Source organism: Nicotiana sylvestris, chromosome 1 (genome assembly GCF_000393655.2).
Source record: "Nicotiana sylvestris chromosome 1, ASM39365v2, whole genome shotgun sequence".
In the NCBI taxonomy this organism is placed as follows: Eukaryota; Viridiplantae; Streptophyta; class Magnoliopsida; order Solanales; family Solanaceae; genus Nicotiana; species Nicotiana sylvestris.
The window spans coordinates 170,975,977-171,000,872 of record NC_091057.1 but is presented as its reverse complement, the minus strand read 5'-3'; the positions used below and the strand labels follow the sequence as shown (position 1 = coordinate 171,000,872).

At 42.1% G+C, this 24,896-nt stretch overlaps 2 protein-coding genes across 2 annotated transcripts in view; one reads left to right on the top strand and one right to left on the bottom strand.

Annotated features, from left to right (window-relative positions):
• Window positions 1–14,316: 14,316 nt before the first annotated feature.
• LOC138877024 (uncharacterized) lies at window positions 14,317–17,761 on the top strand. The gene is made up of 5 exons (XM_070156415.1): window positions 14,317–14,523; window positions 14,870–15,087; window positions 15,247–16,408; window positions 16,742–17,203; window positions 17,309–17,761. The coding sequence occupies exons 1-5, from the start codon at window positions 14,317–14,319 to the stop codon at window positions 17,759–17,761; spliced, it is 2,502 nt and encodes an 833-aa protein (XP_070012516.1).
• A 6,190-nt stretch (window positions 17,762–23,951) lies between these two features.
• Window positions 23,952–24,896, bottom strand: part of LOC138877021 (uncharacterized) — a 34,470-nt gene continuing 33,525 nt past the window's right edge. The window contains exon 2 of the mRNA XM_070156407.1: window positions 23,952–24,055. Coding sequence (XP_070012508.1) covers window positions 23,952–24,055 — 104 coding nt within the window. The remainder of the gene's footprint in view (window positions 24,056–24,896) is intronic.

Below are 24,896 nucleotides of genomic sequence, written 5' to 3'. Positions count from 1 at the left end.
CTCTGTCATGTTGCAATAAGCATGCTGATCACGAACCTAGATGTGCAACGGGTCAACATGAATTTTGTCTGGGTGGTGCAACATCGATGCTAAAGTGGCCAATGCATCGGCAACCTCATTGTGAACTCTTGGGATGTGTCTGAACTCCACTAATCGAAATCGCTTGCTCAGATCGTGCAAACATTGTCGATATGGTATGAGCTTCAAATCCCGTGTTTCCCATTCACCCTGAATCTGATGCACCAGGAGGTCCGAGTCTCCCAAGACCAAAACGTCCTGGACATCCATGTCTGCAGCTAGTCGCAAACCCAAAATGCATGCCTCCTACTCAGCCATGTTGTTGGTACAATAGAAACGCAGCTGAGCCGTAACAGGATAATGATGCCCTATTTCAGAAATAAGTACCGCTCATATTCCAACACCCTTCGCATTTGCGGCTACATCAAAGAAAAGCTTCCAACCTGGTACCTCAAGTAATTCCAACTCATCTATATGCATTACTTCCTTGTCAGGAAAATACATCCTCAACGGCTCGTATTCTTCATCAACAGGATTCTCAGCCAAGTGATCGGCCAGTGCTTGGGCTTCCATAGCCGTCCTCATCACATAGACGATGTCAAACTTCGTGAGCAATATTTGCCATTTCGCTAACCTCCCTGTGGGCATAGGCTTCTGGAAAATATACTTTAGTGGATCCAAACATGAAATGAGATAAGTAGTATATGAGGACAAATAATGCTTCAATTTCTGGGCCACCCAAGTTAGGGAACAACATGTCTTCTCGAGTTGAGTGTACTTAACCTCATATACTGTAAACTTCTTGCTGAGATAATAGATGGCTTGCTCCTTCCTTTCTGTAATATCGTGTTGCCCCAACATGCAGCCAAACGAATTCTCCAGGACCGTTAGATAAAGAATTAACGGTCTCCCCGGCTCAGGTGGAACCAACACAGGTGGATTTTATAAATATCCTTTGATCTAGTCAAATGCCTCCTGACATTCTGCCGTCCATTCTATCGCAACATCTTTATTCAATAGCCGAAAAATGGGTTCACAGGTTGCTGTGAGTTGTGCAATAAACCTGCTGATGTAATTCAACCTTCCCAACAGACTCATTACTTCTGTCTTGTTCTTCGACGGTGGCAAATCTTGGATAGATTTGATCTTCGACGGGTCCAGTTCAATACCTCGCCGACTGATGATGAATCCCAACAGCTTTCCAGATGGAACTCCAAATGCACATTTGGCCAGGTTGAGCTTAATATCGTACCTTCGAAGCCTTTGAAAAAACTTCCTTAAGTCTGCTACGTGGTTTTTCTGATGCTTGGATTTTATGATCACATCGTCCATGTACACCTCAATTTCTTTGTGGATCATGTCATGAAACACAGTAGTCATTGCTCTCATATACATTGCCCCAACATTCTTCAAACCAAATGGCATTACCCGGTAGCAATAAGTTCCCCACGGCGTAATGAATGCCGTCTTTTCCATATCTTCTTCATCCATCAGAATCTGATGATACCCAGCATAGCAATCTACAAAAGATCCGATCTCACGTCCGGCATAATTGTCGATCAAGATATGGATGTTGGGTAAAGGAAAGTTGTCCTTTGGGCTTGCCCTGTTCAGATTGCGGTAATCAACACACACCCTGATCTTCCCATCTTTCTTTGGCACTGGCACCACATTACCCAACCAATCAGGATATCGAGTGACACGAATAACCTTTGCTTGCAGCTGCTTAGTTACTTCCTCTTTAATCTTCACACTCATATCCGTCTTGAACTTCCTCAATTTCTACTTGACGGGAGGGCATGCCGGGTCAGTGGGCAATTTATGAACCACTAAATCCGTGCTTAACCCCGGCATGTCATCATACGACCATGCAAAAACATATTTGAACTTAATAAGTGTTTTGATTAATTCTTCCCTGATATTTAGTGCAATGTGGATGCTTATTTTAGTTTCCCTGATATCTACTGCATCCCCTAAATTGATGGCTTACGTGTCATTTAAGTTGGGCCTAGATTTCTCTTCAAACTAGCTTAACTCTCTGTTTATCTCTTCGAAGGCTTCATCCTCATCGTATTCCAATTCATTATCATAATCGACCTCTTGTATAGTTAGTTCAGAATCAGATTGATCTTTTAGACTAGGTTGAATATCCGTTGTGCATGCCATGTCGTTAAGACCAGTATAAAGAGAACTATTCAGAAAAAGAAAAGAAGAAAACAAAAATTAAAAATAAAATATAAAATAAGGAATGAAGAAGAAACTTTTCATTTTATTGAATTATGGGATAACAAGGTTTCACACTTTGTTGAGCAATAATAAAAATAAAAAGGAATCTGGATTACAACCCTGGATTAATCAAGAAAACAAGAAAGAAAATCAGAGCCAACTACCAGGACTCCCTCTGAGTAGGAAGAGGAGTAGCTTTCTTACAAACTGTATGTCTTCTTTACTGGAACCTTCTCCAGCCTCTATCATGTTGACATCGGCGAACAGCCTTTCAAAGCCTTCATTCAAATCTCCATTTGGCCCGATCAGTGATCCGAGAACCTTCGGTACCGACAACTCTCTGACATCCGCTCCGACAAATGATCTGGATAGGCACGGGATTGTCTTAGGAAGGACCCAGATGCTTTTCTTCGACTTGCGGGCCTGCTTTACATCCACTGCGGTAGGCTTGAATCCCAATCCAAAAGTATCCAGGTTCTTGGGCAAAGAAACTGGCTGGACCATTCCGTGCAGATCAATTCCCAAACCTTTTCCTGGTACAAACCCGCTGTTCAACATCTCTGAGGCTATCATGAAGGTCTCAACTGCGATTCTGGGAAGTGGAAGGCCCCCACCCTCAGGAATTTTGTCTACTGAGACTGCATCAAAAACCTGATAAACCCATGGGCCCTTGTCATCGTCGGTTTCTATGAAGGGCACAATGGCATCACTGATGGCATGTGTGTCGTCATCCCCGTGTACCACAATATCTTGTCTATCCCATTCAAATTTGACCATCTGATGCAGTGTAGAAGTCACTGCTTTGGCTGTGTGGATCCAGGGTCGTCCCAACAAAAGATTATACGACACCGCCACATCTATCACTTGAAATTCCATGGTGAACTCGACCGGACCAATTGTCAATTCCAGTATGATATCACCCACTGTGTCAATACCGCCCCTATCAAAACCTCGGACACAGACGCTGTTCTTGTGGATCCTATCATCAGCAACCTTCAGTTTGTTCAGAGTGGCCAAAGGACAGATATTGGAACTTGACCCATTATCAATTAGTGCTCGAGTGACCACCGATTCTTCGCATTTCACAGTCAGGTAGAGTGCCCTATTGTGTTCTGTACCCTCTACCGGTAACTCATCGTCAGAGAATGTCACTCGGTTCACTTCGAAGATTTAGTGTGCTATTTTCTCCAAATGGTTCACTGAGAGCTTGTCCGGGACATGGGCTTCGTTCAGAATCTTCATTAATGCCTGATAATGATCATTTGAATGGATCAACAAGGATAGCAACGAGATCTGGGCTGGGGTCTTCCTTAACTATTCTACAATGGAGTAGTCATGTGCCTTCATCTTCTTCAAAAACTCCTCTGCTTCTTCCTCCGTTACTGGCTTCTTTATTGTTACAGGATTGGCCCTTCTCAATTTTGCGGGAACAAAACACCTTCCCGAACGAGTTAACCCCTGGGCCTCACATACTTCTTCCACAACCTCCTTCCCCTTATGCATCACTGTCACTTGACTGTAGCTCCATGGCACAACTTTCTCATTTGATATCGGCAACTGCATTACTGGCCTGATAACAACTGGTTCTACGTGGACCCCCTTCACCACCAATACTGGTATGCTTGATACTCCCTGCAGCACTGCCTTGACTGACTCTGGCTTCTTTGCAGCAACAGACGAATCTTTCCCCACTACCACAAATGGCTTGTCATCTACCTTTCCCAATTGTACCACTGCCTTTCCACTGGTCGATTTTCGTTTGGACTGGCACAAATCATCATTACCGTTTGTGAGGGTGTTTTAGGTTTCCCTCCTTCGTGCACTAGTTCGATCATGTGGGCCTCATGGTGCACCGGTAACGGGTTTTCATTGATGTTGGGTGTCTCTGGTGCCTGAACCTCGATCTTATTTGTGTCAATAAGATCTTGTATGATAGTCTTCAACTTCCAACACTTCTCAGTATTATGCCCGGGAGCCCCCGAACAATATTCACAGCTTACTGAGTGGTCCAGATTTTTGGGAAGGGGATTTGGAAATTTGGGTTCAACAGGACTTAATAGGCCTAACTGCCTCAACTTGTGGAACAGAGTAGTATAGGTTTCTCCCAGCGGAGTGAATGTTCTCGACCTCTGCACCCTCTCGTTCTTGAAAGCCTGATTTCGTGGAAGCTTGGCCCTGAAGGATTCCTGTAGGCCTTTGGTAGTGAGTATGTGCTTTGCGGAGGTGGGTATGTGTTTTGTGGAGGTGTATATGTATGTTGGGGAGGTGGATATGTATGTTGGGGAGCCGGCGCACGCCATTGCGGGCGATCCGGAGACTGGGTGTAAGTTTGGGCGTGATGGACGGAGAAATGTGGCTCTTGTGGTGGATAATAAGGTTGTTGAGGGTTGTATGGAGTGTGTGGATAATTTGGGTAATGGGTTTGGGTTGGTAGCGAGGGGAAGGACCTCTGGATTTGGACCAAGTACCTGCTTCGACTGTTGCGACCTCCTCTCTCTTCTTTTTCCCGAGCGCACCTCCCATGCCGCTTTGGATAACCTGAGTTGTAGCCTTGATTACTGAATAACTCATTATCTTGTTGGACCTGATTCCTTCTTCAACCATACCACCCATTTTTACTACTTCATTGAAAGATTTACCAACTGATGTCAACAGGTGACCAAAGTAAGTTGGCTCCAACGTTTTTAAGAAGTAGTCCACCATTTCACCTTCCCTCATTGGTGGATCGACTCTTGCTGCTTGTTCTCTCCAACAGAATCCGAATTCCCTGAAGCTCTCTCCAGGCTTTTTCTCCAGTTTTAATAGTGTGAGACGGTCGGGGACGATCTCAAGGTTATACTGGAAATGACCTGCAAATACTTGTGCTAGATCGTCCCAGGTATACCACCTGCTAGGATCCTGCCTCGTGTACCAATCTAATGCGGACTCGCTTAAACTTTGATCGAAATAAGCTATAAGCAACTCATCCTTTCCACCTGCCCCTCTCATCTTAGTGCAGAAACCTCGTAGATGCTCCATGGGATCACATCCCTCATATATATCAAACTTTGGCATCTTAAAACCTGCCGGCAATTAAACATCGGGGAAGGGACACAGATCTTTATAGGACACACTGACTTGGCTGCCCAATCCATGCATATTCCTGAAGGATTTCTCCAGGCTTTTCACTTTACGGAGCACTTTGTCCTGCTCCGAATTCTTAGCTGGTCTCTCAGTTTTTGTCGGGAGCTGAAGGTGAGGGGTGTAAGTGTATGGCTCGGGTGCTTTGAAGGTGAGTTCAGGAGGATAGTATTAATTGTCGTGAACCTGAAACACTGGTTCATCGGATGATTTTTGCAATGTGGCAGGTGGAGGTGCCACGAAAACAGGAACATCTGGTGGAGGAGGGTTTTGTTTGGGTGGTGAAGCTTGGGGATTATAGGAAGTTTCCCCTTGATAGTATTGGGCAATGGGGAAGCTCGTTGATGGACCAGTGGAAGGGTGTTCCAGAGTCCGAGCTGGTGAAAGGGTAGGAGTAGGGGGAAGTATTGGTGGTGTTTGTCCCTTAGCCCAGGCTAGGTGCATCCCAACTATCTCTTGTCTCAACCTGTCTAATTCCTCCTTCATCATTTGCATCTCCATATTTTCCTCCTCAACACTTTTGTCCGAACCAGACATACTTTCCGGAATGGGCCCTTTTGATCTTGTGTGGTAATGGTAATCTGCCAGAACGTTCTAACGAGCTAACTGTTTTGAAATCTCTTTCTCTGATATAAACAACAAACTTGTTAGCGTTAGAGTTTAACACATATTGCAATTTCACATTGGGGAATGCAATGTTCCTAGGCAGTTTAACCATTTCTAACATGTTTTTGCTTCGATTGTATGCGTCATTCCGGCTTGTGTCCTTTCTTTATTCACTTTGCACTTTCCCCTTTTTTTCTTTTTAGTGATGGTCAAATCTTATGTGGATTGCCTACGTATCATGTCCCCGTATGAATCAGACCGGACGTAGTTCTGCCACAAGTAAAATAAAGGCACAATTTTTATTTTATTTTATTACCAAAATATGCTATTACAAGCTACCTATTTGAAAAAGGACAAACAAAATAAAGACTCCACACTATTAACATTGTTTGATATGAAAAGAGAACAAAAGGGTAGACAACAGACTCTTAAAAACAACAAGTGCAAACTTGAACTAGGGATACATTAAGGCCTTGAATTTTGGTGCCCGCGAGGCATCGTTCGGCCTTTCCGCGGGCTTTGGGGCCAGGTCTCTTTGCAAGCTTTTTAATTCCTCCATGATCTGGTGGACATAACCCATGACTGAGGCAAAAAGGGTATCACGAGGCATTTCCTCACATGTTAGGCACTTCGTGGTGATGTAGTGCCCAATCTCATCGATCCTACCCCTAATTCTATCCCTTTCCATACACAGCTGTTCTATTCGTTGATTCTTTAATCCCAATACTTGAGTGTTGTCAATGAGCTGATCTTGGAACCTCTCCATTTGATCTTCCATTCGGGCTATTGAATCATAGCAGCGCTCCCTGTTCGTTCTAGCATCTCGGGCTTGTTTAAAGACTCGATCTCTGAGAGTGGAATTTGTTTCTCTTAATATTGCAATGCTCCCTTAATAATCCCTTCTCACTTGTCATAGGTGCTTTTTCCGTGCTGCTGCACCTTTTGCCCATCTGGCCCGCATTCTTGCTATGCTAGCCTCGGATCTTTCCAAGTCTTTTCGGCTTTCAATGACCTGATTCCTTAACCCTGCTATCAGCCTTTTATCGGACCGGCTTCTCCGTTGGTTGTCGGCATCCATTATGACTTGTCGGTTTTGAGCTCTAAGAGAGTCATTTTCTTGGGCTGATTTCTTTCTGTCCCCTTCATCGGACGCGGTCTGAATTTCTCTTTCAAATTGAAGATCTATGACCTGCTGCTTCAACTTGCCTATTGTGGCCATGTATTCCTTTTCCTTCGCCAACCAGTCCCAATGCTCTTGTGAGGACTTGGAAAATTCTTGAAGGTGAGGTCTTTTAGCCGGCCTTCCAGATGACACTTCCTCTTTGTACCAAACCTGATATCCGGGTGAAACTTCCCCTCTTGCCCGATTCAGTACACAAGTATTTGCCTCCAAGTATTGACATTGGCTCCAAATCTGGCGGACCCTTGCTTCAGGAAACTAGCCATCGGAACTGATCTCAATCACTTGGGTGCTCAGGTCCTCTTCTTTTGGCACTATCTGACACCTCCCAAGCTGCTTCAAAATCCGATACGGTGCATAAGGTTGAATGCTCTTAAGCCCCATCAAGAGAAAATAGGGCCTAGCTGCTGGCATATATATGACTTCGTCTATCGGTAACCATCCCAATGTCCACTGTATTTGACTGGCGTTAAGGGTCTGAAAGTATGAGGTCCATGCCGAGGCTCCTTCAGGTAAGCAGACCTCATTAATTCTGGTGTAGAACTCCTCTATGCAGGTTTTCTCAGAAGATCCATGGATCAGGAACTGGGCTCGGTGACATAGGTGTTCGGTCATCCACATTTGTAATAACAAGTTACACCCTTCGAAAAAGTTCCCTCCGGTTTTGCAGGCCGTGAGAGCTCGGAAGATATCAGATACAATCATGGGCGCAAGCGTGCTGTCATCTTGAGTGAGAAAAGTACTGACGACCCCAGCTATCTTTATGTCAATATTCCCGTATTTTATTGGGAACACTAAAAGCCCTAAGAAGGTTATCATGAAATCAACCCTTCTATGTTCATCCCACTTTCGACGGTTACTTTTGCTGCAGAACTTGTTTTCTGGCTTGTCGAATCCTCCTATGTGGCCGTATCTTTGGTATATGAAGCTCAGAGTGCAAAAACCTTTCGCCAACTCTGGGTTATGGATCATTCTGACTATCTTTAACGAGTCCAAAAACCGGTGCACCGCTACGGCTCTTGGAGCAACTAGGTATTTACGCCTCAACGAAACCTCAGCACTGCCGATGTACCCTGCTATTTCCTCTAAAGTCGGGGTGAGTTCAAAGTCCGAGAAGTAGAAGACATTGTGCGCCGGGTCCTAGTAAGTGACCAGTGCCCTTATAATATCCCCCCGAGGCCTGATACCCAACAAACCCGTGAGACCTTTCAGATGTTTCTTGACTTCGTCTCGCCCTTCTTTGCCTAAATCATTCCACCATAGCCGCAACTGGAGGGGGATTTTATTCATGATTGAAAAAGGTTCATTTTGAGTCGTGCTCATTCTGCATATTTATTAATGTGATTAAACAAAAGAAAATTTATTTGACTCAAAACGATTTGATTATTTTTCATAAAAGAAAGACCCGATTTTCCGAACACGACCTTTCAGCACTTCAGGGACGAAGATTTTAAGGTTGTGTGAGTCAACCGATCAATAATCCAAAAAATGACAGAAGTGGCCGTTTATGCGAAGTTAGCCTTCCGGCGTCCCTTTTGGGAGCATTCAGCTATTTTTGATAAAAAAACGGCATCACCCGACTCATTTATGACTCTTTTCTTGTTTTTCAAATTAAAAATAAAAATCTGATATTGCAAACACTGCCTTTCAGCGCCTCGGGGACGAAGATTTTAAGGCTGTGTGGGGCAATCGGTCAAAAATCTTAAAAAATGACTAAAGGTGGCCGTTTATGCAAAGTAAGCCTTCCGGCGTCCTTTTTGGGAGTATTCGGCTATTTCTGACAAAAACAACATCACCCAACTCTATGACGAAAAATTAAAATTTTTGACATTTTTGGGCTATTTTTGCAAAATGGGAGGTTGGACCCGACGAGGGTTGCCTACATATCTCACGCCCTATGAGAATCAAACTGGCGTAGTTCGCCCAACATAAACTAAACTTGTAAACAAGACTCCTTTCTTTTCAAATAAATCAAACTAATTTTTTTTTCATTTTTCAAAATTTCGACAGGGTTTTGACACTACTTGGACATTGGTTTTATTTTTCTAAAAATAAGTAGTTATCTCCCTACACTGCTATATATATTTTTTTCTTTTTTTCACAATTTTTCAAAAATTCCCGATTTCAGAAGCTGGTCAGCATGCAGATCTGAAGCAAATAAATGTGCAAAACAAACAAGATGCAGTATGATGGTCTTTTTTCATTTCAGGTTTCTTGTCCTAGACGGACCCAACCCCTGTGTTGAGTCCCCTAAGTCAAATGCAACATGATGCAAATAAACGTTCCTACTAGGGATCCGGCATGAAGTCAAGTTATTCTAGGTTCAACCTGGGTATATGTTCTAGACAGTGTACCCGAGCGGACAACTCGAGTTGAGGAAGGAGCTCTTTTCCGGGAACCAAAAGGCCAGCCGACTTAGAAACTTTCCGAGCCTCTTTTATTTCAGGGTATGATATAAATAAACTACGGAATCGACAAATAATATGTTCAAAAGAAACTAATTATCCTATAACTAGATTAAACTCGCATTGTTAGATGACTTGAACCGTTGGAATTAATTATTTACGACTATTTGAAACTAGAATCAATCTTAATTACTAATGCATATTCGAAAGTTTATTAAATTCAAACGTTAACTCGTCTTGTTTGAACTCAAATCATGCCATAATGCCTAATTCACGAAATTAATTTAAATTCATGCTTTAACTAAATTTAGCTACATGTTCACGATTAACCTACTGTTGACAATATTAAAACCTTCATAGCTAGTGAACTAATCAGTTTTGCCAAGCCGATTCACTAAAGACCAACTTATGTTATTTTCCTCTTATTCCAATTATTAAACAGTTTGACAGTAATGAGCATGCTTAAATATATACTACCTAATAATCAAACTAAAGCAGAGTATTATTTAATACATCACTACAAGATGCCTAGTTATGCGACAGAAATTTACAGAATAATAATACATGAAATAGCCTAAATACAATCAGTAAAAGAAACAAAGAAAAAGCTAAATTAAAACTTCAAAGTTCCATTCTTCATATGTATTCATGCTTTCACATTTCAGCTTACAATATCGACAAGGTTACAGCCATGTACCTGGTATTGGAAGTAAAAGAAGAGGAAGATCAGCATTAGCAAAACAACTAGAACAATCAGCAACAATAGTAGCAAATTGAACACCCAGGGATGGATTTTAAAACCAACAGAGATGATTCCACATCCAATAACAGATTCAAAAATAACCTGACAGCAATACCAATACCAGAAACCCAAGCATTCAATGAAACAACCCTCCAAAACCAAAAGAAAACCCAGGAAAACCAATTTGAAAATCAGTAGTATCAAATGCAAACCACAGAAGCAGTAACAATATTCTGATCCTCAGTAGTAAAGAAAGGCTTCACTTTCAGTTTTTTAATTCTCAAAGACTGAATTTCTTATGTTCTAACAAATCAGTTTTCTTTTCAACTTAAGCTCTGAATTTTTTTGATGTTAAAATCCAGTCTATTTTTTTTAACTCTCTAACTTTGACTCTCCAAGATTTTTTTTAAAAAAAATCCTCTAATTCTGCCCAAACTCCCCTTATTTATGTCCAAAAACAGACCACTTTAAACAATTAAACCAATAAAGAAAAGGTCACATCTTCTTGAGCCCCGTAATCCCACTACTACATGTCTTGTCCCCGACTTTTATTAAACAAATGTATTATTCCCCACTAACATATGTCTTGTCCCCCACTATATTATTTTAATACCTTATTTTAATATTATTAGTGCTTAGTGGACAGAGCACTCAAAATAAATAATTGTTCAAATTTTCAATTCCAAAAATACCACTCTGAAATTACCATTCTACCCCTATCAGCTATACCCAATTCACTTAATCAATTAACCAAAATACATCAGCTATAACCAATTCCTAATCAAATTTCATCAACAAATTTAAGCTAGAAACTCAAATTATGTCAAATATCATCAAAACAAAGACTAAGCATTCAGGGAACCAAACCATATGATGAACAATAAAGAAACAACTGAAATCATTTTGACTGAACAACATTTTAATAACAAACATACTTTCAGCTTCAATAACAGTAACAAATTGAACATAATAAACAAGTAGATTCAAATCACTAAACTCAATAATCAATTGAACTTCAAATTAAATCTAACAACATTACAACCAAGATAAAGAATTCAAGTGATTAAACTAACACACAAATATTAAAACTAAACAAGAACAAATGAATAAAAACAAACTGAAGAAATAATCAAGAAATGATAAACAACGAACAAGAAAAGAATCAAACATATACTGATTTCAGATCCGAGAATATCAAACAATATACGGACAGAAATGAAACTTAAACCAACTAACCGGAAATGACCACAACAGAACAGAAACTCGGACAGCAACCTCGATGTACCGGATCTCGACGAACAACGACGATTTCAACGGAAACGGAAAACTCAAACCAAGACTACCAACGACCTCGACGTGAGATGAAGCTGCTGCTGGTGGACGACCTCGACGATGGTTAACGACAAGCTTCTAAGCTGTTGGTGGGCGACGATGCAGTGTGAGGCTGTTGTGCGTCGTGAGATGAAGCAGCATCACTGTCGAAGAAGCTGCAGCAGCACTGTTGCTCGTCAATGGCGGGGGTCGTTGGCAGTGTTGTCGACGGGTGGTTTGGATGGACGACGATGGTCGTGACTAGTCGACGCACGAGTGAGCTAGGTTGCTCGACGAGCAGGAATGCAGCAGTGGGGCGCTGGGCAGTCCGTAGGGGGTTGTGCGGAGATGGAGCTCGCTGGGGTTTCAGGTGGAACGAGGAAGAAGATGACCGGAGCTGATGGTGGACGTGGAGGTTGTGTATGTGTTGAGCAGCTGGTCGTGAGGAGGAGTTGCTGGTCGTCAGCTGGACAACGACGGGTGAAGCAGCAGTAGCCATGGCAGGCTAGCTGGAGCTCACGACTGGATGAAGGAGATAGTAGCCATGGACATGGAAGCTGGTCGACGGGACGTGGGGGTGGACGAAAATGGAGAATGGATATTGAGGGGGGCTGGACAGTGGTGAACGGAGGGGGGGCTGTGGGGTTTCGTGGGGGGTGAACGGAGAAGATGAAGAGAAGGGGGTGCATGGGTCCGGCGGCTAGGAGAAAGAGAGGGGGTGTCTTTAGGGTTTTTTAGGTAGTGAGTAGCAAATGAAACAAAAATGAGAGAAAGAGTGAGGGGGGGTCGTGTGGTCATATGGGGGGGGGGCTGTTGGGCTTGGGTCAAGGGGTTTTGGGTTGGGTAGAGGTGTTTTGGGCCTATGTTTAAAATTGAAGAAGAGGCCTAATTCCGATTTTCTTTATATTTTTTGCTCTCTTTTCTTTTACTTTATAATTAATAAAACTAAAATTCTAAATTAAGTTATAAACTAAATTAACTCATCAAAAATACTAATTAATTCCTAGCAACAATTATCATACATAATTAAACACCAATTAAAACAAAATTGTACAATTTTGACATTGAATGCTAAAAATGCAAACGATGCATATTTTTGTAATTTTCATTCTTGTAAAACTAACTTAATTACTTCTAATTGTAAACTTAAATCCTAAATGCAAATGCGATATATTTTTGTATTTTTATTAATTTAACAAATAAATATGCACAGACAAATACCAATAATTATCCAAAAATGCCACGAAAATTCTCAAAATTACACACAAAGGAAAATTATTTTATTTTGAATTTTTGGGAGTAATTCTCACATAGGACAAAAATCACGTGCTCACAGGTTGCAAGTCGCCGCAGATGAAGGCGAGAAGAAGAAGTTAACTCAGGAAAATGAAGCCCTCAAAGCTCAAATCCGGAATATGAAAATAGCTACTAGAAACCCGGAAAGAAGCTGAGCGGATGAAAGGCTTATAAGCAGTCTGAAAAGAAAGCCCTTGAGTATCAAGATGACATAGAAAAGTCTGAGGCCAGTCTAGCGAAAGTACAGGCTCAATTGGCAGAAAATGCAAAAGGTCGGACATAGTTTGTGCAACAAATAAAGAGAAAGTATGAAGGGACAATCACCAGCCTGAAAAGAAAAATAACTACTCTTTAGAATGAGGCAGCCAAACACGCTAAAGATTTCAAAACTGATAGGGAACACTGTTATGATTTGATGGCTCAGATGGAGGAAGAAATGCAACAGTTGCAAAATCAACATCTCCATGATACTCAGGTGTTAGAAGCCCGGAATCAATAGGTCGGGCGTCTGCTTCAGGAAAAGGGTAGAATCCGAGAGCGGGTGAGAGCCATTGCCGACTACATTATTGTGAAATGCCAAGAATGTGAGGATATGACTTGTACCACTTTCTTCGCGGCAGTGATGATGTTTGTCCGACATATAATGAGTGACTTGGAGAGGCTTCAAAGGGATCTTGCATATAGGCCCGTGGCGAGACCGAATGATGTCCCGTGGGCCCCAGGAGCATTTGAGGCATTAATGTATTCATGGTTTTCATTGGAGTCTGTTAGTCTGTTTGCGAGTCTGTATTTTATTGGAGTCTGTTAGTTGGTTTTTGAGTCTGTTGTTTTCACCTTTCTGTCAGAGTCTGTTGGTCTTGTTTTGAGTCAGAGTCTGTTAATTTCCCTTTTCGAGTCTGTTAATTTTATAATTTGGTAGAAAGAGTGGTTGTAATCAAAACTGTTTTATTTTATGGAAAAAATTTGAAAATCCCAAAATGTTTTGTTATTTATTTTATGCACTTATCTCCAAGAACTACGCTTGGTCTGATTCATGCGGGGTCATGATACGTAGTCAATCTCCATAGGATTCGACCATAGCCAAAATAAAAAGAAGAGAAGAAAAACAAAGAGAGAGGAAAACCAAGAAAAGAAAAGAGAATAAAAAAGTAAAAAGAGAGAGAGAGAGAAAAGAGAAGTTGCAAATGGAAATAAGGAAAAGTCGGGATGACGCAAGCAGCCGATCAAATGCATAATAGAAACGGTTAACTGCTTAGGTGCATTCACTCCTCAAATGTGCGGTTGCTTATTTTTTAAAGCCTTGATCGCTAACAAGTTTGTTATTGATGAAATTATAGTTCAGGTAGGTGGTTAGTTTGATTGGCATTCTGGCAACTCAATCCTACAACACCCGGTCCAAAAACAAGCCGAACATGGCCAACCAGGAATTTGAGGCAAGTATTGTCGATCCGTCAAAAGAGGTGGAAGAATCAGAGGTTAATCTGAGAGATGAGTTGTATAAGTTGAAGCAGCAGATGGCTGAAATGTACCAAGCATGGGTAAAAGGGCACCCACCGCCAGTTTACCCCGCCAACCCTGCTTTTATCCCGCCATTGGCTCAGCCCCAGGAACTTCCCACTGTGAAATCATTTTCGGCCTTTCCCCTCTACCAACAATGCCACGACACCACTTCCCATACATCACAAGCTCCACCACCCAAACAAATCCCATACCCCCTCCACCAGTCACTCCTGTTTTTGTGGCACCCCACCCGTTACATTACATTGATCCTCCAGCGAGCCTCTGTTCCAGACTCACGACAACCAATATTACCCCCCGAAGCCCAAGGTTCCAGAACCCTATTCCTACACTCCTCATTTTGACCTCCCTACGAAAACCGAAAAGCCATCTAAAAATCCCGAAAAAGAGGAGATGTTCAGGAAAGTTAAAAGCCTGGAACAGTCATTTAGAGACATGTGGGGGTAGGGAGGTCAAGTAAGTGTGGCTTACAAAGATCTATGTCTATTTCCTGATGTGCAATTGTCGGCAGGATTTAAGATGCCCAAGTTTGATCTGTATGATGGGCACGATGATCCAATGGCGCATTTGAAAGGTTTTTGTAGCAAAATGAGGGGAGCTGGAGGAAAAGATGAGCTGTTAATGGCGTATTTCAGTCAGAGTCTGAGTGGATCAGCGCTAGAATGGTATACTCGGCAGGATCACGAAAGATGGTACACATGGGATGATCCAGCCCAGGCATTTGCTTATCACTTCCAGTACAATCTCGAAATTATTCCGGATCGTCTGTCTTTGACGAAATTGGAGAAAAAGCACAATGAAAGTTTCAGGGAGTATGGTTTTAGGTGGAGAGAGCAGGTAGCAAGGGTTGACCCTCCAATGAAAGAAAGTGAAATGGTGGATTATTTTTTGCATGCCTTAGAACCAGCTTATTACGGTCATCTGGTATCAACTATAGGCAAGTCATTCAATGAAGTGGTAAAGATGAGCAATATGGTAAAAGAAGGGCTCAAGACAAACAAAATCATGAGTTATTCGACTATTAAGGTAACCACCCAGGCCATTCAAAGTGGAACAGGGGGAGTAATTGGAAAGAAGAAGAAAGAGGATGTAGCAATGATTGATTCAGGAGCTTGGTTCAGACCCAGGGGTTCACCTCACCACTATCATCAGTCTCGTCCCCACCACCAAACCTACCCCTATACCCCGTATAATCCACCTCAACACTACTACGCACCACCAGACCCCCATTTTTCTGTCCACCATGCCCAAACATATAGCCAACCTCCGGCCCATGCACAATGGCGTGCGCTAGTCCCACAAAATACATACCCAACTCCACAAAATGCCTATCTATCCCTAAGAGCCTACGGGAACCCTCCTGGATCAGGTTTCCGGCCCAACCAAGAATTTAAGAATGAGAGGTTGCAAAAAAAGAAAGCCTTCACTCCATTAGGAGAATCTTATACCAGTTTGTTCCACAGGTTGAGACAATTGGGTATGCTGAGTCCGATCGAGCCAAAATTGCCAAACCCTCCCCAGAGGAATCTTGATCACTCTATGAGTTGCGAATATTATTTTGGTGCTCTAGGGCACGACATAGAGAAGTGCTGGCAATTGAAAACAGCTATTCAAGAGCTCATCGATACTAATCGGATTGAGGTCCAAGCTCCGGAGGTGCCCAATATCAACCAGAACCCGTTGCCGGCCTATCCCGAGACAAATATGATCAAGATAGTGCATAGGGGAGGGGATCCCAAGAAGGCTTCACAGACCGTCATGATGATTCGGTCCAGTGAAGTCAGGCTGGTTGAAAAGCCAACAAGTGAGAAATCAGTGATCAGGTTGACCGGGGCAAACAGTGAACAATCTGCAGTAATCAAGAAGGGGACCCCAAGTGATGTGGCAGTAAAACAAGAAAGAGCAAAAGTGGTTGTGCCAGGAGTGGCGAACAAGCCTATTTTAATTATGGAGGGTGCCCACACAGACCATGTCATTATCAAGCCGGTAACTCAATTACCGATAGTCAACATCAAGGCGGTCCCGTGGAATTATGAGAGAGTGACAGTAACTTACAAAGGCAAAGAAGTCTATGAGACTCATGGATTGACTCGGTCGGGGAGATGTTTTGCCCCCGAAGAGTTAAGAAAAGCTAAAACCTCCAAAGAGAACCCAGTGCTAGTGAAGAAAGCTATGACCGAGGAAGAAGTAGAGGAATTTTTGAGAAAGATGAAAGTGCAGGACTATTCCATTGTGGAGCAGTTGAGAAAGATACCGGCTCAGATTTCACTATTGTCATTATTGATCCATTCAGACGAGCACCGTCGGGCTTTGATGAAGATCCTGAATGAGGCCCACGTTCCTGACAAAATCTCAGTAAACCACTTGGAAAAGATAGATAACAAGATATTTAAGGTAAACAGAGTCACTTTTTCTGATCATGAGTTGCTCGTGGAGGGTACTGAGCACAATAGAGCCCTTTATCTTACGGTGAAATACAATGATTCCGTGGTTACTCGGGTATTGGTTGACTATGGTTCTAGTGCGAACATCTGCCCTCTCTCCACTCTGAATAAGTTGAATGTGGATGATGAAAGAATTCACAAAAACAGTATCTGCATTCGGGGATTCAACGATGGAGGGAAAGATTCAGTTAGGGACATAGTGCTTGAGCTTACAATAGGACCAGTTGAATTTACCATGGAGTTCCAGGTGCTCGATGTTGCTGTTTATTACAATCTGATGTTAGGTCGACCCTGGATTCATGCTGCCAAAGAGGTCCTGTCCACTCTGCATCAAATGGTCAAGTTTGAATGGGATAGACAAGAAATTGTTGTGCACGGCGACGATAATTTGTGTGCCCACAGTGATGCCATTGTTCCGTTCATAGAGTTTGAAGATGACAAGGGGCCATGGGTTTATCCGGTTTTTGACACGGTATCGGTAGAGAAAATTCCAGAAGGGAAGTGTGTTCCAACTCTGAAGGTAGTTGTTGCATCAGTCATGGTAGCCGTTGAAATGTTGAAAAATGGTTTTGTACCCGGCAAAGGTTTGGGTGCATCTCTGCAAGGTATCGTACAACCAGTGTCCCTCCTTAAAAACTTGGATACATTTGGTTTGGGGTTCAAGCCCACAGTTGCAGACATAAAAAGAGCCAGAAAGTTGAAACAGAGGGCATGGGTCCTCCCAAAGCCCATCCAACGTCTCTACAGATCATTTTTCAGGCCCAGCACCAAGAAACGCCCAGCAACAGCAGTTCCCAGTTCTGTGGTTGCTCCTGATAAGGAGTTTCTTGAAAAGTTCGAGAAATTATTGGACGATATGAACATGGTGGAAGCTGGAGAGGGTTCTAGCAAGTAGCAAGGCGGATGTGTAATTTGTTGGGCCCAGTGCAAAGATTAAAAATTGGGAAGCTACTCCTATCCCCACCAGGAAGGAGTTTTGGTAGTTTGCTTTAATTTTCTTTCAGTTTATCTGGATTATTTCAGGGTTGTAATTCAGACTCTATGTTCCGTCCGTTTGGATGTATAAACCTTGTTATCTTTCAATTTCAATGAAATGCAATTTCCCTTTTTCATCATTTCTGATAGTTTTATTTTTGTTTTTCTTTTTCTTTCTTATACAGTTCTTTTTATGCTGGTTTCAATGACATGACATGCATGAGGAATCTTCGGCCCAGTCTTAAAAGCCAATCTAATTTTGAAATAGTAATTGAAGAAATAGAGTGTGATGATGAATCAGAATACGATGAGGATGAGGCCTTTGAAAAGATTAGTAAAGAAATAAGCCATTTTGAAGAAAAACCCAAGCCTAACCTGAGTGATACAAAAGCAATCAATTTAGGGGACCCAGATAATATCAAAAAAACTAAGATAAGTGTCCATCTTGAACCTCAACTCAGGGAGGAGATAATAAAAGCGTTACTTGAGTACAAAGATGTCTTTGAATGGTCATATGACGACATGCCGGGTTTAAGCACTGACTTGGTGGTTCACAAATTGCCCACTGACCCGGTATTCCCTCCTATTAAGTAGAAGCTGAGAAAATTTAAGACTCATATGAGAGTGAAGATCAAAGAAGAGGTCACCAAGAAGTTTGGTGCAAAAGTCATTCGGGTCACTCGGTATCCCACTTGGTTAGCCAATGTAGTACCTGTGCCAAAGAAGGATGACAAGACCAGGGTGTGTGTTGATTACCGTGATCTCAACAAGGCAAGTCCCAAGGACAACTTCCTACTGCTAAATATCCACATCCTGATTAACAATTGCGCCAAACATGAGATTGGGTCTTTTGTGGAAAGTTATGCGGGCTATCATCAGATCTTAATGGATGAGGAAGATGCGGAGAAGACGACATTCATCACATCATGGGGAACATACTGTCATAGGGTCATGCCTTTCAGTTTGAAAAATGTTGGGGCAACTTACATGAGGGCAATAGCAATCATATTCCACGACATGATACACAAGGAGATCGAGGTTTATGTGGATGATGGAATCATAAAGTCTAGAAAGCAGTCTGATCATGTCAGAGATTTGAAAAAATTCTTCCAAAGGCTTCGCAGGTACAATCTCAAGCTCAATCCTGCAAAGTGCGCATTCGGTGTCCCCTTTGGAAAACTGTTGGTATTCATAGTCAGTCGCTAAGATATTGAATTGGACTCGTCAATGATTAAAGCTATCCAAGAGTTTCCACCCCCGAGGAACAAGACTGAGGTGATGAGTCTATTAGGGAGGTTGAAATTACATCAGCAGATTTATTGCTCAACTTACGACAACTTGCGAGCCTATCTTCAAACTGTTGAAGAAGGATGCTGCAGTCAAGTGGACAGACGAGTGTCAAGAAGCATTTGATAAGATAAAGGGATACTTGTCAAAATCACCCGTGTTGGTCCCACCAGAACCGGGGATACCTATGATTATGTATTTGACGGTCTTGGACAATTCATTTGGTTGTGTGTTGGGTCATCATGACATCACTAGCAGGGAGGAGCAGGCCATCTATTATCTCAGCAAGAAGTTCACATATTATGAGGTTAAGTACACTTACCTTGAGAGGATATGTTGCGCCCTAACTTGGGTAGCACAGAAGTTGAAGCACTATTTGTCATCTTACACTACTTACCTCATCTCTCGTTTGGATCCATTACAGTATATTTTTCAGAAGCCTATGCCCACAGGGAGGCTCGCAAAGTGGTAGATTTTTCTCACGAAATTTGACATCGTCTATGTGACCCGGACTGCGATGAAAGCCCAGGCATTGGCCGATCATTTGGCTGAGAACCCAGTGGATAAAGAATATGAGCCTTTGAAGACTTACTTCCCTAATGAAGAGGTAATGTACATTGATGAGTTGGAACAAGTTGGAGAGCCAGGTTGGAAACTTTTCTTTGATGGAGCTACTAACATGAAAGGCGTGGGAATAGGGGATGTACTTATTCTGAAACAGGGCATCACTACTGTTACGGCTCAACTTCGTTTCTACTGTACTAACAACATGGCTGAGTACAAGGCATGCATTTTGGGCTTGAGGTTAGCTGCAGACATGGGTGTCCAAGAAGTTTTGGTCTTGGGGGACTCAGACCTTCTGGTGCACCAGATTCAAGGGGAATGGGAAACACGAGATTTGAAACTCATACCGTACCGGCAATGTTTGCATGATCTTTGTCAACGGTTTCGATCAGTAGAGTTCAAGCATATTCCAAGGATCCATAACGAAGTTGCTGATTCTTTGGCTACCTTGGCATCAATGTACATCATCCGGATAAGGCTTATGTTGACTTGTTGCATATTCAGGTCCATGATCAGCATGGTTACTGTAATGTGGTAGAAGAAGAACTTGATGGAGAGCCTTGGTTTCATGATATCAAGGAATATATCAGGATAGAGGTGTATCCAGTACAAGCCACAGGCAATCAAAAGAGAACAATTCGGTAGTTGGCGAGCGGATTTTTCTTCAGCGGAGGGGTTCTGTACAAAAGGAATCCGGATCTTGGATTGTTGAGATGCATAGATGCTAGACAGGCCACAACTATTATGACCGAAGTACCTTCTGGAATCTGTGGACCGCATATGAGTGGGTACGTGTTGGCAAAGAAGAGCCTCCAAGTGGGTTATTACTGGCTCACTATGGAGTGAGATTGTATCAGTTTCGTGCGTAAGTGTCATCAGCGCCAAATGCACAGAGATTTGATTCATTCTCCACCATCTGAATTGCACAAAATGTCTACACCATGGCCTTTTATTGCGTGAGGCATGGATGTCATTGGGCCAATTGAGCCATCAACATCAAATGGGCATAGGTTCATTCTAGTGGCCATCGACTATTTCACCAAGTGGATAAAGGCTAAAACGTTCAAGTCTGTAACTAAGAAAGCAGTGGTTGATTTTGTGCACTCAAATATCATTTGTCGATTTGCGATACCAAAGGTGATCATTACAGACAATGGGGTTAATCTCAATAGTCATCTGATGAAAGAGGTATGTCAGCAGTTCAAGATTACACATCATAATTCCACCCCTTACCGCCCCAAGGCAAACAGAGCAGTTGAGGCGGCCAACAAGAATATAAAGAAGATACTTCGGAAAATGGTGGAAGGTTCCAGGCAATGACATGAGAAGCTGCCTTTTACATTGTTGGGTTAGCGCACTACTATTCGTACTTCAGTAGGGGAAACTCCTTATTTGTTAGTATATGGCACTGAAGCAGTAATACCCGCGAAAGTTGAAATCCTACCCCTTCGGATTGTCGCTGAGGCCGGAATTGATGATGATGAATGGGTCAGAACCCACTTGGAGCAATTGAGCTTGATTGATAAGAAAAGATTGGCGTCAGTGTATCATGGCCAGTTGTACCAATAGAGAATGGCTAGAGCATATAACAAGAAGGTGCGTCCACGGAAGTTTGAAGTGGGTTAGCAAGTATTGAAATGTATCCTTCCACATCAGGCTGAAGCAAAAGGTAAGTTCGCCCCAAATTGGCAGGGGCCGTTCATCGGGTTGAGAGTGTTGTCTAATGGTGTTTTGTATTTAACAGACATAGAATGCAAATGTGTAGAAGTGGCCATCAATTCCGATGCGGTCAAGAAATATTATGTATGATTTCTTTGTTTAAATTGTATTTATTTGTACTTGGCATGTTTTGAAGATTGGAATGACGAAGACATTTTGTTCTGCTATCTAAACATTTTATCCTTTGTTATCCCCTTGAGCCTTATTTATTTCCTTTCATACCCCTCTTTTGGAATCAGTAGCAAAGATTAGAAACGCAATCGTGAAATATAAATAAAGGAAAAGAGAGAAAAGAGAAGAATAAAAAGAGAAAATCACAACAGCAAGGCAACGTCTATGACATGAACTAGGTTTGACCTGATTCCTCTTAAGGATACGTAGGCAGCCTCACGGTTCGGTCCCATTAAAATAAAATCCCAAAAGTCCCCAAGCAAAAAAATTGGGGCTAAAGTTATGGTTGTTGTAAGAAATCTGATTCCGAAAGTTGTAATTGTGAACCCATTTGAATTGTTCTGAGCCTTTGACACCCTTTATTTCTAACCCTATCCAAAAGCCCACATTACGGTCCAAAGAAAGACCTTCCGATCAGTCTTTGAGAGATGCCAAGTCGAGCAAGTAAAGGTAATTCATAGCAGGGGAAACACTCCAGTTCAAGCAGGAAAATGAAAAATGAGAGAGTCTTATTAGTGTAAACCCTTGAGGGCACTATAAGGCGACGGGAGCTGAGAGAAATCAAAATGAGAAAGTCTTATTGGTGAAAACCCTCACGGGCACTTTGAGGAAAAAATTAGTTGAGAGATGAACAAATGAGAGAGGTTTGCTGGTGAAAACCCTTCAGGGCACCGCAGGTCGAACAAGGTCAAGGTTTTGGCAAAGAAATTAGGTTTCGAAGGTCTCGGGGCACAAAGTACGACAACTGAAAGTTGGTTGGTTGGACAGACTGGGTTAGCTAATCCGAAATGCATGTCATGATCATTGGTGCCAGCTGCTCCACTCAGATAAGTCTCTTTTCTTTTTTCCCTTCAGATAGTCTTTTAGTTTTGGATTTTTCTTATCCTTAGCTCTGAAAGTCATTGCATTTCATTTCTCTTGGGTTTATTTCTCTAAGATGTTCCTAATGTCAATTCTGATTAACAAAATAAGAAGGAATTTCAAAACTTACTTCCAACTTTCAAAGTTGCACAAGGCACAGGGAGGTCAAGGCATTGTTGGAGATAGTACGATGTGAAATGGGATATAAAAGGTCAGTGGAAGTTCCATCGGTGTAACGGTTTAGTAATTTCGTGGGAAATGCAGAGGTTCAAACAGATGGGGGAGATATGTAACACAACGGTTTGGGTATAGAACACTCGGGTCAACCAATGTCATGGGGGTTTGAAAGTCAGTCGGGAAGTCAAGCGGTTCTTGGCCAGTTCAGGAGAAGTCAGTCAACACAAAGCACGACAGCGGGGAGGTCATTTTCAGCAAGAATGCCACAAACTAACCACCACATTTTAAACTGACAAGATTTTTCTTTTATTGAAACAGGGGCAGGAAATTTCGATTGTTTCGGAGAAACCTACTGTAAGGAAAGGAAGGCATCAGACAGGTTTGACTATAAATATTCAGGACCCTCCTGGAAAATGGGACCTAGTTTAAAATTCAAAACAATCATGAGTAGCATAATCTAGCATAAATGTAACACTAAGGAATATAAGTTGGCTTCAAAGTTTGTATGTTTAAGATAGGATTTAATTAAGAATTGTGAGGACCCTTCTGAATAATGGGGCCTAGCTTTAAAATTTCCATTGGGTAACAAAATTTAGCGTAAGTTCTGGTGTAGGGTAATATAATTTAGCCGTAAATAGTCATTCTTAAGATAAAACTTGACTTTTGATTTGCAGGACCCTCCTGGATAATGGGATGTAGTTTTAAGACCTTCTTAGATAATAAGATTTAGCATAAGTCATACCTTTAGAAAACATAATTTAGCTAGGAGTTTTCAGGACCCTCCTGGATAATAGGATGTAGCTTTAATACTTCTTTACCTTTAGAAGATATAACTTAGATTTAAAATTGTCGTTTAATTAAGAGTTGTCAGGACCCTCCTGGATAATGGGGTGTAGTCTAAAGATCGACTTAGATAACAAGATGTAGCGAAAGTAATACCTTTAGGAGATATAATTTAGATTTAAAACTGTCGTTTAACTAGGAGCTGTCAGGACCCTCCTACATAACGGGACCTAGCTTTCAAATTCTTAGTAATATTTGGTAATATGAGTCAGTTTAACACTCACATATGTGTCCAGCTACCAAACTGGAGCAGAAAATTTTTCTTTGTTTCGTCTATTTTTGTTGAAATCAGGTACTCACTTGGAGAACAGGGAGAAGCAGTTCAAGTTCATCAGTCAGGCGCCCACCTGGAGAGCACAAGAATATAATTCAAGTTCAGCAATCAGGCGCCCACCTGGAGAGCATGGGAATACATTTCAAGTTCAGCAATCAGGTGCCCACCTGGAGAGAACGGGAATACAATTCAAGTTCAGCAGTCAGGCGCCCACCTAGAGAGCACGGGAATACATTTCAAGTTCAGCAGCCAGGTGTCCAGCTGGAGAAAGGGAAAGCATCTCAGAGTACAATTCGAGTTCCGTAATCAGGCGTCCACCTGGAGAAAAGGGAAAACATCTCAGATTACAATTCAAGTCAGCAACAAAGGGACTTCACCGGGAGAATACAAGTCAACAAGGCAACAAGGATCACAAGATCAAGTCTGAAGATATAGATAGGCCTTTTGTAATTCATAGATCATAGTTTAGTCTAACTTCTTTTTATTTTGTCATGGTGTAATAAGGGGTTCAGTAAGTAGTAGTAGTAGCAGCAGCAACAGCAACAGTGAAATCACAGCTTCATGGTAGTCCCAGCTACCAAAACTTCCCGAACTAGACTAATGCTGCTTGGTGGGCCGGGCCCACTGTCCTAACGGGCCTGGTGGGCCGGTCCTGGTGGTCCTGAGAAGCCCGTGACGGGCCGGTCTTCATATATTAGTCCACGAGCCCGGGACCGTTTAGCCCGGGACCGTCAGCCGGGCCTGGGCCGATCCTGGCGGGCCTAACGGGCCCAACGACTATTTTTTTTTTTTAAAAAAAATTGTTTTTAAATTTTTTTTTTGTTTTAAAATTTATTTGGCCTTAGAGAAAGAAAGGTTCCTAAACCTTGCCCGACTAGATGGAATTGTATGTACGAAAGTTTAGTAGTTGCATACGAATATAGAAACCCAATTAATGCAACGTTTAATTCTCGAGTAGGTGGTGAGGATGATGATGAAATGCTTACTACTCAAGATTGGACGAATGTTAAAATTCTTTTAGATTTTTTAGAATATTTTCAAATTGCTACAAATGCATTTTCTGGGCAATATTATCCTACTATTTCAAACTGTTTAGTTTATATTGCAGCACTATCTGATTTGTTTGTTGAATTCGGCTTCGCTCGGAAGTGGTGATGAA

Coding starts and splice junctions, on each gene's coding strand:
- LOC138877024 (XM_070156415.1), top strand. CDS start 14,317: ATGGCCAACCAGGAATTTGAGGCAAGTATTGTCGATCCGTCAAAAGAG. Junction 15,088..15,246: donor AGTGGATCAGCGCTAGAATG/GTATACTCGGCA, acceptor GTATGGTTTTAG/GTGGAGAGAGCAGGTAGCAA. Junction 16,409..16,741: donor ACCATGTCATTATCAAGCCG/GTAACTCAATTA, acceptor GCTTTGATGAAG/ATCCTGAATGAGGCCCACGT.